At 62.4% G+C, this 15445-nt stretch overlaps 1 protein-coding gene and 1 pseudogene across 1 annotated transcript in view; one reads left to right on the forward strand and one right to left on the reverse strand.

The window, feature by feature from the left end:
• Positions 1-6170, reverse strand: part of LOC135278082 (rho guanine nucleotide exchange factor 11-like) — a 58349-nt gene extending 52179 nt beyond the window's left edge. The window contains 1 exon segment of the mRNA XM_064384747.1: positions 6075-6170. Within this exon segment, the coding sequence (XP_064240817.1) occupies positions 6075-6157 (83 nt within the window). The 5' untranslated portion in view covers positions 6158-6170.
• LOC105705718 (NUT family member 2F-like) overlaps positions 1-15445 on the forward strand; it is a 181078-nt pseudogene that overhangs the window by 141013 nt on the left and 24620 nt on the right.

Raw genomic sequence — 15445 nt, forward strand, 5'->3', positions numbered from 1 at the left:
ACAAGCCTGGAGGCTCTGGGTTCCTGGTCTGACTTGTGTTCCCTTCTCAGGGGCAAAGAATGGTTAGGCCAAACCCTTCCTCTTCTGGCCAGGATGTCCACCGATCTGTCCCCTCCCTGGGCCACCCACTGGTCTCCCCTGACCCCACCCTGGCTTCCAGCCCCTGGGCTGACCAGCTGATGCCTCCTCCACACTCAGGCCCTACCCTGAGGACGTTTGGGAAAACAGAACCTACCCACCCCTCTAGCCAGCTAACCTCCCAGCCAGCCAGAAGGGGGCGGGGATTAGAGCCAGCCCCTCCTTATGCTCCTCTTCCTCCTCCAGTCCATCTGAAAGCCCCCCAGGTGAACTGTATCCCTTAGAAGTTGTCTGGGAGGAGGTGACAGGGGCAGCACTTGGGTGGTTGGGGGTGACAGGAATGGGGGAAGGACCTTTTCTAGTCCCCACAACTGCTCAAGCTACACGGCACCTCCTCCTTGGGCCTTAACCCAAGTCCTTCCTGCAGCAGGGGTCGTCCACACCACCCCATCGGCTCTGGGAACAGGTCCAGGGCAGGCGGATGCCTGGGGAGTCCCTGGGTGGCTCAGGAGATGAGGCTCACCCAGGGACAAGGGTGATCAGCCTGGCATCAGACGGACTGAGCTGCGGTCCAGTCCGAGCACAGGGGCCCCAGGCCAGGGCCAGAGCTGAGGGTCCGGGAAGAGGGGAACGTGGAGGTGGAGAGATGAGGCAGAGACGGGTGGAGGGAGGGCTCAGGGTCCTGCCCACGGCCTTGGCTGCCAACCACGAGGAGGGAGAGGTGGGGAGAAGGTTAGCTGGAGCCAGGCAGAGCGAGCCCTGGAGTGGGCACTGGGCCTGGGAAGATGGCTGGAGCAGGGCAGGGTGGGAGGGGACGGTTTGAGGACGCTGGGAGAAGGGATGACTCCAGGACTGGGGACGTGTATGGGTGATGTGAGTGGAGCGCTGGAACACTCTGGGGAGTGTATCTAGGGCACTCCTGACCCTGGCCTCTCCCCTGCAGAGGGGGCCGCAGTGTCCGCTCTAGAGACAAGCCGCCAGAAAGAGGCTTCTGGTCACGGCCGTTTCCTATGCTCCCCACTGCATTCGGGATGGTGGGAGGACGAAGCCACCCCTGTCATGCTGCCTGCTGTCCCTTATCCTAGTCAGGCTCTGTTTCCTGTTTGCAGGCTTCATATCCCGAATGCTGGGATCCCCCGCCGACATTCCCTGGCCCCCTGGCCCCCTGGCCCCCTGGCCCCAGGCCCCAGGGCTGAGCTGTGGGCAGGTCTCACCTGGTGAGTTACTTGGGGACTGTGGATGGATGGGAGGAAGCACAGAAGAGGCTAGAGGCTGAGATTCAGCCGGAGGCAGGCGTGATGGGGTATGGTGGCTGGGCTGCACTGGAGAGGGGCGCGATGGGGTATGGTGGCTGGGCTGCACTGGAGGGGGGCGCGATGGGGTATGGTGGCTGGGCTGCACTGGAGGGGGGCGCGATGGGGTATGGTGGCTGGGCTGCACTGGAGGGGGGCGCGATGGGGTATGGTGGCTGGGCTGCACTGGAGTGGGGCGCGATGGGGTATGGTGGTTGGGCTGCACTGGAGAGGGGAGCGATGGGGTATGGTGGCTGGGCTGCACTGGAGGGGGGGCGTGATGGGGTATGGTGGCTGGGCTGCACTGGAGGGGGGCACGATGGGGTATGGTGGCTGGGCTGCACTGGAGGGGTGGGTAGACGTTGGCACTGGGAGGAAGGGTGGGCCAGCCTCCTGGATGAAAGGCTGCTGGCAGGTTAAAGATGGAGGAAGAGCATGACATTGAGATGGAGTTAAGTTAGGAGCCTAGACCTGGAGGGAAGGAGGGGCTGCCTTCCTTGGGGCTGAGAGGGGCTGTGGGGGCCCTGGGAGTGTGTGAGTGTGTGGTGTGGGGTGGGGCCAGCATTCCAGACATACTCAGGAGAATAACGGGCCAGCAACCGTGACCTTTCTCTCTTCTCAGAAAAATTATAAGCAGATGTGGGCGCCTCGGGGAGTGTAGAGCAGGGAGCCAGAGCGAGTTTTGGAAACAGAACACAGAGCCTGAAGCCGGCCGCTGTGGGAGCTCAGCCTCTCCTGAGCTCAGGAGCTGAGGGAGCAGAGCTGTATGAAGTCCTGGGAGCCAGGGGTGGTGGGCATGGAGAGGACCCCATTTCCAAATGGCTGACAGCAAGTGAGGGAGGTGGGAGCTTTTCCTTAAATGCAGGGTCACCAGGTTGAAGACCTCCTCAGGCGATGGCCCCTAGAGCTGGGTGTAGTGTGCTGGCTGAGGTGTCACTACTGACTGCGGGAGGCAGGGACTGGCCTTGGGTTGTAGTGTTTGCTAGTTTCTCTGGTGTAAATAACCCCCATGCCGGATTCCAAGCTACTCATGTGATGTCACTGAACACATTTCTAGGAAGAGATGTGTACCATTGGCTCTTTGAGCCTGCATGAGCTGGCTCCAAGACACCACTGGTTGGGAGGTCACCTAGACCTAGCCCCATTCCCACCACATAGAACAGGAAACCCCTGACAGTATTGCATCAGGCTGGTTTTGGCTTCTGCCTGCATACATCCAGTGATGGGGAGCTCACCACCTGAGGTAGCCAATTCCATTCCTGAGCTGCTCTGACTTGGAAAGTTCTTCCTCTGACTGAGCCCAAGGCTGCATTCCTCATTACTTCCCCTCACTGCTTCTGGTCTCACACCTTGGTACAAATATCAAAGTGCCCTGGGAAGGGCCTGGATGGGGGCTGGGGATTCAGAGATGAAAGGCACTGGGTCCCAGCCTCTGGAAGTCATGGCCAGGGAGCAGGCACTGGAACATTGGGAAGGGGAGGGTGAATGGTTCTGGGACCCCCAGAAGCAATGAGTGGGGTTGTCTGCCATTGAGGGTCAGGAAGAGGAGGAGAAAGGGGCGGCACCTGGGTTAGACCTTGAAAGATGAGAACTCCAGGTGAATGAAACGTGAGGGTAATTCATGAGCAAAGACCAGAGGCATGGAAGTGACTGCGGTCCAGGAGTGAGGTGGGGAACTGGAGCCCAGAGCAAGGGACCACAGGACATGGGGCTGCAGTCTGGTCTCTTCTGCAGGCCCACGGCTCAGATCTCTGCAGACAGGTCCTCCAGGCTGCTCACTGCAGCACCCCTGCCCGCTCTGTGCCGGCCCTGGGGCAGGCCTCTGCAATGTCACCGCCTCTGCGCCCTTTCCTTCTGCAGGCCCTGGGCCTGGGGCTGGCTGGAACTCTCAACCCCAGTGATCCCAACACCTGCAGCTTCTGGGAAAGGTGAGAGGGCCCCTGCTGCGCCTTGAGGGCACCAAGCCCTAGCTCCCGGTTGTCCCTACTGTCCCTATGTGGGTCCTCTCCTTTACCTCCTTCCTTCTCTCCAGCCTTTCCCCTCCAGCCTGTTTCTCTGTTTCTGCTCTCTACTTCTCTTTATGGGTTGCTGCTGACTGCAGCACTGTCTGACGTTGTCTCAGTCTCTGTCCTGTCTCTGATCCATCCTTTCTCTGTCCCCATCCCTTAGTCCTTTTAGGAGGCCAGCTTCAGAACAGAGTGCAGAGTGGGAGCCATTCATGGTGGAGCAAGCAGAGGGGCTGGCCCAGGGGGAGCAAAGGGAACAGGGCAGGGACACAAGACCCAGGGCAGAATATAGCTGGAAATGACCTAGCCCATCTCTGCCAGCTGGGCCCAGAATTTGGTTCTCACTCACCTTTCCCACGCAGGGTGGGCAGTGTGGGGAGAGAAAAACGGAAGGCCCTGGTCCAATCGAGTGGGAAGGGGGCTCTGACAGAGGGAATCCCAGGAACCTTCCAGCTCTGGGAGAAGCCCTTCAGACTTGAGAGTGGGGGACAGGATGGGGGTCCCATCCTAGGCTTGGGGAGCCAGCCCCATTGTTGGGCTGTGGATTCCCCACTGTGGCCAATCCCTCATGGCCGTTCCCCGCTGTGTCGCTCAGGCCTCTCCCTGACCTCCGCCCTGACTCTGTTCCCTGTCTTGCAGCTTCACCACCACCAGCAAGGAGTCCCACTCCCACCCCTTCAGTCTGCTCCCCTCGGAGCCCTGAGAGCGCCCCTGGGAGGGCGCCCATACTTGCCCCCAGCCCACATGAGTGCTTGTCATCCTCCATGGTTGGGTGGGCTGCCTGAGTCGCTGCCTCGGTCTGGTCCCTGGCCCTCTGTCCCTGGTCGCTTCTCAGAAACTCTGAGGAAACTCCTGGCTTCTCAGGACTCATTCTGCGTGGCCTGTGTGAGGTTCGTGTGTGTGTGGATGTATGTGTGTATGTGTGTTTAGGGTGTTACAGTATGTGCCTGTGTCAGGGAGGCAAGAAGGAAATGCTCTTTCTTTTTTTAATAGACAAGGTCTCACTCTGTCACCCAGGTTGGAGTGCAGTGGCAAGATGGTAGCTCATTGCAACCTCAAACAGGGAATGCATTTTCTTTCTTTTTTTTTTTTAAGGCAGAGTCTTGCTCTGTCGCCCAGGCTAGAGTGGAGTGGCACGATGTCGACTCACCGAAACCTCCACCTCCCCAGTTCGAGGAATTCTCCTGCCTCAGCCTCCCAAGGAACTGGGATCACAGGTGCCTGCCACCGCCCCTGGCTAATTTTTGTATTTTTAGTAGAGACAGGGTTTCACCATCTTGGCCACGCTGGTCTCAAACTCCTGACCTGGTGATCTACCTGCCTTGGCCCCGCAAAGCGCTGGAATTGCAGGCATGAGCCACCAGGCCTGGCCAGGGGGCCTGGGTCTCTGGACAGGGGTAGATGCCGGGGGGCCTGGGTCTCTGGAAGGGGCAGGTGCCGGTGGGCCTGGGTCTCTGGATGGGGGTAGGTGTTGGGGGGCCTGGGTCTCTGGATAGGGGTAGGTGCCGGGTGTCCTGGGTCTCTGGACGGGGGTAGGTGCCGGGGTCCAGGGTCTCTGGACAGGGGCAGGTGCCAGGGGCCTGGGTCTCTGAACGGGGGTAGGTGCCGGGGTCCAGGGCCTCTGGACGGGGGTAGGTTCTGGGGAGTTGTGACTGAGCGCCTCCTTCCCTCCCGCACCTGCAGGCTGACCATGGCAGTGTCAGGTCCTGGGTTCCACGCTACTGGGGCCAGTGTCCAGGGTTGCCACTGCTGCTAACCCATGCTATGTGCAGGCCTCTGGGCAGCTGATCCCAGAGCAGAGGCTGTAAGGGCTGGTTCCAGACAGCCTGAAGGTCACCTAGTGCACTAGGCAAAGGGCCCATTCTTTTTGGCCCATGCCAGGAGTGAGGTTTGCAGGCTCTGCACCACCCACATGGGGAGAAAGGTGGCGGGGGCACTCCCTCACCTGCTCCACACAAAGCTCAGGTTGTTGGGAGTCAGCTCTCGATCCAGCATGCTCTAGGCTCATGCTTGGACAGCCCAGAGCACAGGGGCCCACTCAGTCCTGGGGCCCACAAGTCCATATCTTGTGCCAGGCAGGCACAGAGCCACAGAGCCTCAGCAGCTTCATCTGTGACTGGACTAAACTGGGCTGCCCTCCTCATCTTGACCGTCTGACCAAGTGGGCACAGCATCCAGAAAGAAGCTTGCAGAGCACATGGCACTTGGCTCCCTTGCTGCCATCCTGGCCTCCACAGCTGTCCTGGAGCTCCAAGAGGCTGGTGACTCTGTGCAGCCGCACACGGCGACCAGCAGCACAGAACCAGAGGCCAGACGCCACCGTGGCCATAAGGAGGCGGTGAAGCCACAGCTGCAGGAGGGCAGGAAGTGGCGCTCAGCCCCATTCCAGTGGCTGCACAGTGTACAGACCCGTGGCCCATCACTCAGGGAGCCGCCACAGAGGAGCGGATCCTAGGGTGGGAGGAGGGTATTCCACGAACCTCAAGCCTCACTCAGGTCTGGGACCTGCACTCCCACCCTCTGCCGTGGACTCAACAGCAGCTGCCACCTGCACAAGCTGCGGCAGAAGAGGTGGCAACCCCAGCTCTGGCCGCTGTAACCAGCAGCGGGGGACCCGGGGACCGAGGCCACCTCAGAGGCTGCCACCTGGCCACCTCTGCACCCGTCCCTGCCCTAGTGGCAGCCAGCCACTTCCTACCTCTCTGACGCTCTGCAGTCTCCGTCGCTGCCACCCACCACAGCGAGGTGAGCCATGATGCCACAGGCTCCAGCCTCCAGCATGAAGCACACGGCTCTTCCTTCTCCTGGTATGGAGCAGCCGGGTGGGCAAAGCCAGAAAAGCCTAGAACGGGACACAGACAGTGGTAGCATTAGATTTGCAGGCCACTGGGTGCCATGGGGTAGTCTCAGTCAAGGCACTCACACCCACCCTCCAAAGTCCATGGCAGCTCTTTTTGTCCCAAACTGGCTAGGGAGTGGAGACTGGAGACACCATGGTGTCTGGGCTTCCCGCTCCACAGGAACCACTGGGACCACCCAGGCTGTGCTCAGGAAGCAGGAGCAGCAGAACCTCAGCCCCAGCCAGCCCTCTTCACCAAAGTGCTAGTTCCCATTCCTGAGACCTCCACCCACAGGGACCTATCACCCCATGGTGTCTGCTACTGCATGCCTGGGTATCCCTGGCAGTCTCTGCAACACAGAATGTGAGGGCTCAGGCCTTGGAACAATGATGGGTCTGGGTGCCCTGCTGTGATCAGGATTTTCAGAGACACGTGAAAATCCTGCCCGCCATGCAGTGGGAGATGGCCCTTTAGAGTTTAGAGTCCGGGGAGAGGAGGACCACACCTCTCTCAGAGACCACAGCTGTCACTGAAACCTCCATCGCCTGCCAATGGCAGTGCAGCTTCCGACAGAGCCCCTATCCCGCTGCCACTGCAGTGTAGCCCCAGGATAGTGCCAACACCCCAGATCCCACCACTGGCAGTGTAGCACGTGATGGCAGCCCCTAACCTGCCCCTGCCTTAGACACCGCAGCACTCGATGGCACCTGCAGATCACCCCCCTGCCATGGGCAGCACAGCCCGGGATAGCGCCCCAACCAACTCCCTGCAATGGGCAGTGTAACCACAGATAGAGTCCCCCACCAGACACCCACCACAGGCAGTGATGCCCCTATATGGCACCCAAACCACCCCCCACTGCAGGCACTGCAACCCTGAATAGTGAGTGCCCTAACCCACTCCCCGTCGGGAACAGTGCAGGCTCCCGCCTCCAGCATGGGCCGCGGGCATCCTCCTTCTCCTCTAAGCCCATTGGGAGCAGGTGGGCCCACGTACCCAGAAGAGTCTGAAACGGTGAGACAAACATGTACACAAAAAACACTACACAAAGAAGCAGAAGAATCCAATCTAGAACCTGACCAGACAATTCTGCAGACGTAAAATCAAACAACAGATAAGAGATAAGGTCCTCAAAATGAACAATTCATTAGGAAACTGCAATTTGCCAGGCAAGGTGGCTCACGCCTGTAATCCCAGCACTTTGGGAGGCCTAGTTGGGCGGATTACCTGAGGTCAGGAGTCTGAAACCAGACTGACCAATATGGTGAAACCCCATCTCTACTAAAAATACAAATATTAGCCTGGCATCATCATGGTGGGTGTCTGTAGTCCCAGCTACTCAGGAGGCTGAGACAGGAGAATTGCCTGAACACAGAAGGTGAAGGTTGCAGTGAACGGAGATTGTGGCACTGCACTCCAGCCTAAGCGACAGAACCAGACTCAGTCTCTTAAAAAAAGTAGAAATGCGGGTGTGGTTTTAGAAAAGGGGGACTCATACACTGTAGGTGGAAACGAAAATTAGGATACCCCAGTTCAGAGGACCATGGGGCTCGGAGGGACCCAGATCCCGGGCTTCACCATGGCTCAGGGCCTGTGCACTCCTAGATGCTGGATGCAGGTCAGACACAGGCATAGCCTCCTCGGCAGGGTTGCGGACGCTGCCACGGCCAGGAACCCACAACCGCCCCCACACGGATGACTGGGGCCCAAATGCCCACAAAGAAGTCAGGACGGGAGGCCAGGCACAGTGGCTCACACCTGTAATCCCAGCACTTTGGGAGGCCGAGGCGGGTGGATCACGAGGTCAAGAGATCGAGACCAACCTGGTCAACATGGTGAAACCCTGTCTCTACTAAAAATACCAAAGAATTAGCTGGGCACGGAGGTGCATGCCTGTAATCCCAGCTACTCTGGAGGCCGAGGCAGGAGAATTGCCTGAACCCAAGAGGGGGAGGTTGCAGTGAGCCGAGATCGTGCCATTGCACTCCAGCCTGGGTAACAAGAGCAAAACTCTGTCTCAAAAAAAAAAGGAAAAAAAAAAAAGGACTGGAAAGCAGGGAACCGCAGAGAAGGAGCAGGATGGCCTGGAGGGTTCCCGGTGGTGTACGAGTCCCCGCCACTTACCGCAGAGACCTGCCTCCTCCTCCACTATCACGTGGAAGCCGCCACGGCTTCTCCGAAGAAACTTCTGCGGCCGCGCCGCCGCCTCTTCTCCCTCGGACCGGGCCGCCGCCTCTTCTCCCTCCGGCCGCGCCTCCGCTTCATCTCTCCAGCCGGGCCGCTGCTGCTTCTCCCTCCGGCCGCGCCACCGCTTCTTTGCCCTCGGACCGCCCCGCTGCTCCTGCCGGATCCTCGCAGGAAGCGCAGTCTCGGCTTCCGTAGGGCACGCACGCCGGCAGCGTCCCTCCCCTCAAGCTGAAGCACCACCCTCTCTTAAAGGGGCCGCGGCTTGGCCTGGCCAGAACCGCCTAGGGTTGCGGCACAGGCTGACACTCTGCCCAGCCCCAGGGGTGAACTAAAGGCCTCCTGTCTCTCATCCTCCCTGGCTCTAGAGCCATTGAGGTGGCAGGAGTGGAGCCTTGTGACCACAGCCCCGAGATCAGCTCCCTTTGCCTAGGGAGCGTCCGGAATCTGCCCCTGCTTCCTCTGGACCTCAGCTTCAAAATCTGCCAAGGAAGCGGCCTGGAGGGAGCTCTGGGGTCCCTCAAGCTCGGCGCCTCAGGATCCAGAGTGGGCTCTCCTGCCCCTCCACAGATGGGACCCAGAGAACCACGGAAAACTGCAGGCTGGAGACACAGTCCCGAGGGCAGCAGGGCCTCCTTGGCCTCACTGTCCGCATCCGTCCTGTGGGAGCCCGGGGGCCTTTCTAGGGCCCAGACATCTGCAGCCTCACCAGGGCTGGCTGGGTCACCCAGCTCCCCAGGAGACAGGCAGGTGTCTGGGCTCAGTCCAACATTCTTTGCTGCCTCTTAGTGTGCTCAAAGGTCATTTTAGGGATGGCAGATTTTCTGGTTAGCCTGTTGAGATCCCAGGAGGGTATGGGGAAGAGGAGTAGGGTGGGGAGGGAGGAGGGGCTTCAGGGGTTATCTCCAGTCGAGGACATTCCGGGGCTGCAGAGCAGACCAGGCCTGATGGAGAATTAGGTTCTGCTGGGAGCTCCTGCCTCCCATGGGATCCCAGCTACAGGGAGCCTGAGGGACTCTGGCCGGCCTGGAGTTGGTGACATTTCCCAGAGAGCGTCATTATGGCCTGCAGGGAGCACTTATCAAAGAATCAGGACAAGTGGGTGTCAAACTCTTGACCTCAGGTGATTCACCTGCCTCAGCTTCCTGAAGTGCTGGGATTACACGCATGAACCACTGCATCCAGCCCCCTCTTCCAACCTTCCCACATTCCACTTCTGTGTTCCATCTCTACCAGGCCAATGGCTCTTCCTTTAGGCAACTGTGCTCTCCTGAAGCCAAGCGTTTGCTTTCTGTCTGGAATAACCCATTCCTCCTTTTCTGTGAAATTTATACCCAACCTTCAAGATCTTCCTTAAGTGTTCCCTTCTCTGTGAACCTACCCCACTTTCCTGACTGCCCCAGGTTGGTACTGAGGCCTCCCTGGGTCCCAGAAGCCCATCCACTTTCCCTCTCTTGCAGCACCAGTGAGTCTGAGCCTCACCGTCCCTCTGCCAGATGGAGTGTTGGTCACAGGGAGGGTCATGGGATGAACAAAGAGGAATCTTGGGCTGGGGCGAGGACAGATGCTAACAGCTCCTTGGCATTCCTTCCAGGCTGTGAGCCGGAGGCCTGGAGCCCCTATGCTGACATGCTGGACTACCTGCTGAGCCTGGGCCAGATAAGCCGCCGAGATGCCCTAGAGGTCACCTGATACCATGCAGCCAACAGCAAGAAAGCCATGATAGCTGCCTTGAACAGTAAGTCCAGCTGCCTGGGTATCTGGACAGGGATAGGTGCCGGGGGGCATGGGTCTCTGGACAGGGGTTGCCACCGGGGACCAGGACCTCTGCACAGGGGCAGGTGCCAGGGGGCCTGGGTCTCTGGACAGGGGTAGGTGCCGGGGGGACTGGGTCTGGGTAGGTTCCGGGGTAGAGGGCCTCTGGACAGGGGCAGGTGCGGGGGGGCCTGGGTCTCTGGACGGGGTAGGTGCCGGGGCGCCTTGGTTGTGGACAGGGGTAGGTGCCAGTGTCCAGGGCCTCTGGACAGGGCTAGCTGCCGGGGGGGCCTGGGTCTCTGGACTGGAGTAGGTGCCGGGCGGCCTAGGCGTGGGTAGGTGCTGGGGTCCAGGGCCTCTGGACAGAGGCAGGTGCCAGGGGGCCTCGGTCTCTGGACAGGGGTAGGTGTCGGGGGGCCTAGGTCTCTGGACAGGTGTAGGCTCCGGGGGGCCTGGGCCTGGATAGGTGCCGGGGTCCAGGGACTCTGCACAGGGGCAGGGCCCGGGGGGCCTGGGTCTCTGGACAGGGGTAGGTTCCGGGGGCCTGGGTCTCTGAACGGGGGTAGGTGCCAGGGTCGAGGGCCTCTGGACGGGCTAGGTTACGGGGTCCTGGGTCTCTGGACATGGACAGGTGCTGGGGTCCTGGGTCTCTGGACAGGGTAGGTGTCGGGGGGCCAGGGTCTCTGGACAGGGGTAGGTGCTGGGGTGCCTGGGTCTCTGGATGGGGGTAGGTGCCGGGGGGCCTGGGTCTCTGGACAGGGGTGGGTTCCGGGGCGTCTGCATCTCTGGACAGGTGTAGGTGCAGGGGGCCTGAGCCTGGATAGGTGCCGGGGTCCAGGGCCTTTGGACAGCGGCAGGTGCCGGGGGGCCTGTGTCTCCGGACTGGAGTAGGTGCCGGGGTGCCTCGGTCTCCGGACCGGGATAGTTGCCAGGGTGCCTGGGTGTCTGGGAGGGCCAGGTGCTGGGGGCCTCAGTCTCTGAACGGGGGAAGGTGTGGGGGCCTGGGTCTCTGGACGGGGGTAGGTGCCGGGGTCCAGAGCCTCTGGACAGGGTAGGTGCCGGGGGCCTGGGTCTCTGAACAGGGCTAGGTGCCAGAGGTCCTGGGTCTCTGGACAGGGGTAAGTGCCGGGTGGCCTGGGCCTGGGTAGGTCCCGGGGTCCAGGGCCTCTGGACAGGGCAAGTTGCCGGGCGGCCTGGGTCTCTGGACAAGGGTAGGTGCCGGGGGGCTTGGGCCTGGGTAGGTGCTGGGGTCCAGGGCCTCTGAACAAGGGCAGGTGCCGGGGTCCTGGGCCTCTGGACAGGGGCAGGTGCAAGTGGGCCTGGGTCTCTGGACAGGGGCAGGTGCTGGGTGTCTGGGTCTCTGAACGGAGGTAGGTGCCAGGGTCCTGGGTCTCTGGACGGGTGTAGGTGCAGGTGGGCCTGGGTCTCTGGACGGGGGTATGTGCCGTGGGGCCTGGGTCTCTGGAAGTCAGGTGCCAGGAGCCTGGGTGTCTGAATGGGAGTAGGTACCAGGCGTCCTGGGTCTCTGGATGGGGTAGGTGCCAGGAGCCTGGGTCTCTGGACAGGGGTCGGTGCCAGGGAGCGTGGGTCTCTGGATAGGGGTAGGTGCCGGGGCTTGGACCTGGGTATGTACCGGAGTCCAGGGCCTCTGGACAGGGTCAGGTGCAGGGGGGCCTGGGTCTCTGGACAGGATTACGTGTCGGGAGCCCTGGGTCTTTGCACAGGGGCAAGTGCAGGGGGCCTGGGTCTCTGAACGGGGCAGGTGCCAGGAGCCTGTGTCTCTGGATGGGGGTAGGTGCCAGCATCCAGGGCATCTGGACAGGGGTAGGTGCCGGGGGCCTGGGTCTCCGGACAGGGGTGGGTGCCAGGAGCCTGTGTCTCTGGACGGGGGTAGGTGCCAGCATCCAGGGAATCTGGACAGGGGTAGGTGCCGGGGGACTGGGTCTCCGGACAGGGGTGGGTGCCGGGGGACCTGGGTATCTGGACAGGGGTAAGTGCCGGGGGGCCTCGGTCTCTGGACAGGTATAGGTGCCGGGGGTCCAGGGAGTCTGGACAGGTTAGGTGCCGGTGGGCCTGGGTCTCTGGACAGTGGCAGATGCTGGGGTTCAGGGTCTCTGGACAAGGGCAGGTGCCGGGGGGCCTGGGTCTCTGGACAGGAGTAGGTGCTGGGGTTCTCGGTCTCTGGACAGGGTTAGGTGCCGTGGTCCTCGGTCTCTGGACAGGGGTAGGTCCCGGAGGCCTCGTTGTCTGGACGGGGTAGATGCCGGGGGACTGGGTCTCTGGACAGGGGTAGGTGACGGGGGCCTGGGTCTCTGGACAGAGGTAGGTGCCTGGGTCTCTGGACAGGGGTAGGTGCCTGGGGGGCCTGGGTCTCTGGACAGGGGTAGTTGCCGGGGACCAGGGTCTCTGGACAGGGTTAGGTGCCGGGGAGCCTGGGTATCTGGACAGGGGTAGTTGGTAAGTGCCTGGGTCCAGGGCGTCTGGACAGGGGTAGGTGCCGGGGTCCAGGGCCTCTGGTCAGCGGCAGGTGCCAGAGGGCCTGGGTCTCTGGACAGGGGCAGGTGCCGGGGGGCCTGGGTCTCTGGAGAGGTGTAGGGGCCGGTGTCCAGGGCCTCTGGACAGGGCTAGGTGCCCGGGGGCCTGGGTTTCTGGACAGGGGTATGTGCCGGGGGTCTGGGTCTCTGGAAGGGGCAGATGCCGGGGACCTGGGTAACTGTACATGGTAGGTGCGGGGGGCCTGTGTCTCTCGAAAGGGGTAGGTGCCATGGGGCCTGGGCCTCTGGACGGGGGTAGGTGCCGCGGGCCTGAGCCTGGGTAGGTACCGAGGTCCAGGGCCTCTGGACAGGGGCAGGTGTCGTGGGGCCGGGGTACAGGGCCTCTGGACAGGGTCAGGTGCCAGGGGTCCTGGGTCCCTGGACAGGGGTAAGTGCAGGGGTCCTGGGTCTCTGGAAATGGGTAGGTGCCGGGGTCCTGGGTCTCTGGACGGGGGTCGGTACCTGGGGTCCTGGGTCTCTGGACGGGGGTAGGTGCCAGGGGGCCTGAGCCTGAGTAGGTGTCGGGGTCCAGGACCTCTGGACAGGGCAAGTTGCAGGGCGGCCTGGGTCTCTGCACAGGTATAGGTGCCGGGGGGCCTGGGTGTCTGGACAGGGGTAGCTGCCGGGGCCTGGGTCTCTGGACAGGGGCAGGTGCCGGAGGCCCTGGGTCTCTGGACATGAGTAGCTGCCGGGGGGCCTGGGTCTCTGGACAGGGGCAGGTGCCGGGGGGCCTGGGTCTCTGGACAGGGGTAGGAGACCCAGGCCCCCCGGCACCTGCCCCTGTCCAGAGACCCAGGCCCCCCGGCACCTGCGCCTGTCCAGAGGCCCAGGATCCCGCACCTACCCCTGTTCAGAGTCCGAGGACACCCAAGACCTGCCCCTGTCCAGAGACCCAGGCCCCCGGCAGAGGCACTGGACCCCAGCACCTGCACCTGTCCAGAGACCCAGGCTCCCCGGCCCCTACCCCTGTCCAGAGACCCAAGCCCCCCGGCACCTAGCACTATACAGAGGCCCTGGACCCCGGCACCTACCCCTGTCCACAGACCCAGGCCCCCGGGCACCTACCCCTTTCCAGAGACTCAGGACCCCTGGCACCTACCCCTGTCCAGAGACCCAGGCCCCCGGCAGCTACCCCTGTCCAGAGACCCAGGCCCTACGGCACCTACCCCTGTCCAGAGACCCAGACCCAGGCCCCCCCACATCTGCTCCTGTCAAGAGACCCATGCCCCCCGGCACCTGCAGCTGTCCAGATGCCCTGGACCCCTGCACCTACCCCTGTCCACAGACCCAGGCCCCCGGCAGCTACCTCTGTCCAGAGACCCAGGCACCCCCACATCTGCTCCTGTCAAGAGACCCATGCCCCCCGGCACCTGCAGCTGTCCAGATGCCCTGAACCCCGGCACCTGCCCCTGTCCAGAGACTCAGGTCCCCTGGCCCCTTCACCTGTGCAGAGACCCAGGCACCCCGGCACATACCGCTGTATAGAGATTCAGCCCCTTCGGAACCTTCCCCTGTCCAGAGACCCAGGCCCCAAGCACCTAACCCTATGCAGAGAACCAGGCCCGCAACACCTACCCGTATCCAGAGAACAAGGCCCACCGGCTCCTGCCACTGTCCAGATACCCAGGCCCCCAGCACCTGCCCCTGTCCAGAGACCTAAACCTTCGGCACCTGCCCCTGTCCAGAGGCCCTGGACCGAGGAACCTACCCAAACCCAGGCCACCCAGCAACTACCTCTGATCAGAGACCCAGGCGCCACGACACCTACCACTGTCCAGAGACCCAGGCCCCCTAGCACCTGCCCATGTCCAGAGGCCCTAGACCACACCACCTACACAGACACAGGCCCCCCGCACGTACCCTGTCCAGAGACCCAGGCCCCCCGGCACCTAGCCCTGTCCAGAGGCCCTGGACCCCCGCACCTACCCCTGTCCACAGACCCAGGCCCCCCGGCACGTACCCATGTCCAGAGACCCAGGCCCCCCGGCACCTACCCCTGTCCAGAGACCCAGGACCCCCGGCACCTACACCTGTCCAGAGACCCAGGACCCCCGACACCTACCCCTGTCCAGAGACCCAGGCCCCCCGACACTTCCCCTGTCCAGAGCCCCAGGCCCCCTGGCACCTATCCCTGTCCAGAGAACCAGGCACCCCCGCATCTGCCCATCAAGAGACTCAGGCCTCACGGCACCTGCATCTTTCCAGAGGCCCTGCATCCCGGCATCTGCCACTGTCCAGAGTCGCAGGCCACCCGGCACATACCCCTGTCCAGAGACCCAGGCCCCCGGCACGTACCCCTGACCGGAGACCCAGGCCCCCCGGCACCTACTCCTGTCTAGAAACCCATGCGCCCCTGCATCTGCTCCTGTCAATAAACACAGGCCCCCCAGGACTTGCCCCTCTCCAGAGGCCCTGGATCACGGCACCTACCCAGGCCCAGGCCCCCTGGCACCTACCCCTGTCCAGAGACCCAGGCCCCCGAAACCTGCCACCGTTCAGAGACGCAGGATCACGGCACCTAGCACTGTCCAGGGGCCGCGGACCCCGACACCTACCCCTGTCCAGAGACCCAAGCCACCTGGCACCTATCCCTGTCTAGAGACCTAGGCGCCCCCGCATCTTCCACTGTCAAGAGACGCAGGCCCTCGGGCACCTACACCTTTCCAGAGGCCCTGGACCCTGGAACCTGCCCCTGTCCAGAGACCCAGGCCCCCTGGCACCAACCCGTCCACAGACCCAGGCCCCCAGCACCTACC

The sequence above is a fragment of the Aotus nancymaae genome, unplaced genomic scaffold, assembly GCF_030222135.1.
Source record: "Aotus nancymaae isolate 86718 unplaced genomic scaffold, 86718_ANA_hifiasm-v0.15.2.pri h1tg000036l, whole genome shotgun sequence".
Taxonomy (NCBI): domain Eukaryota; kingdom Metazoa; phylum Chordata; class Mammalia; order Primates; family Aotidae; genus Aotus; species Aotus nancymaae.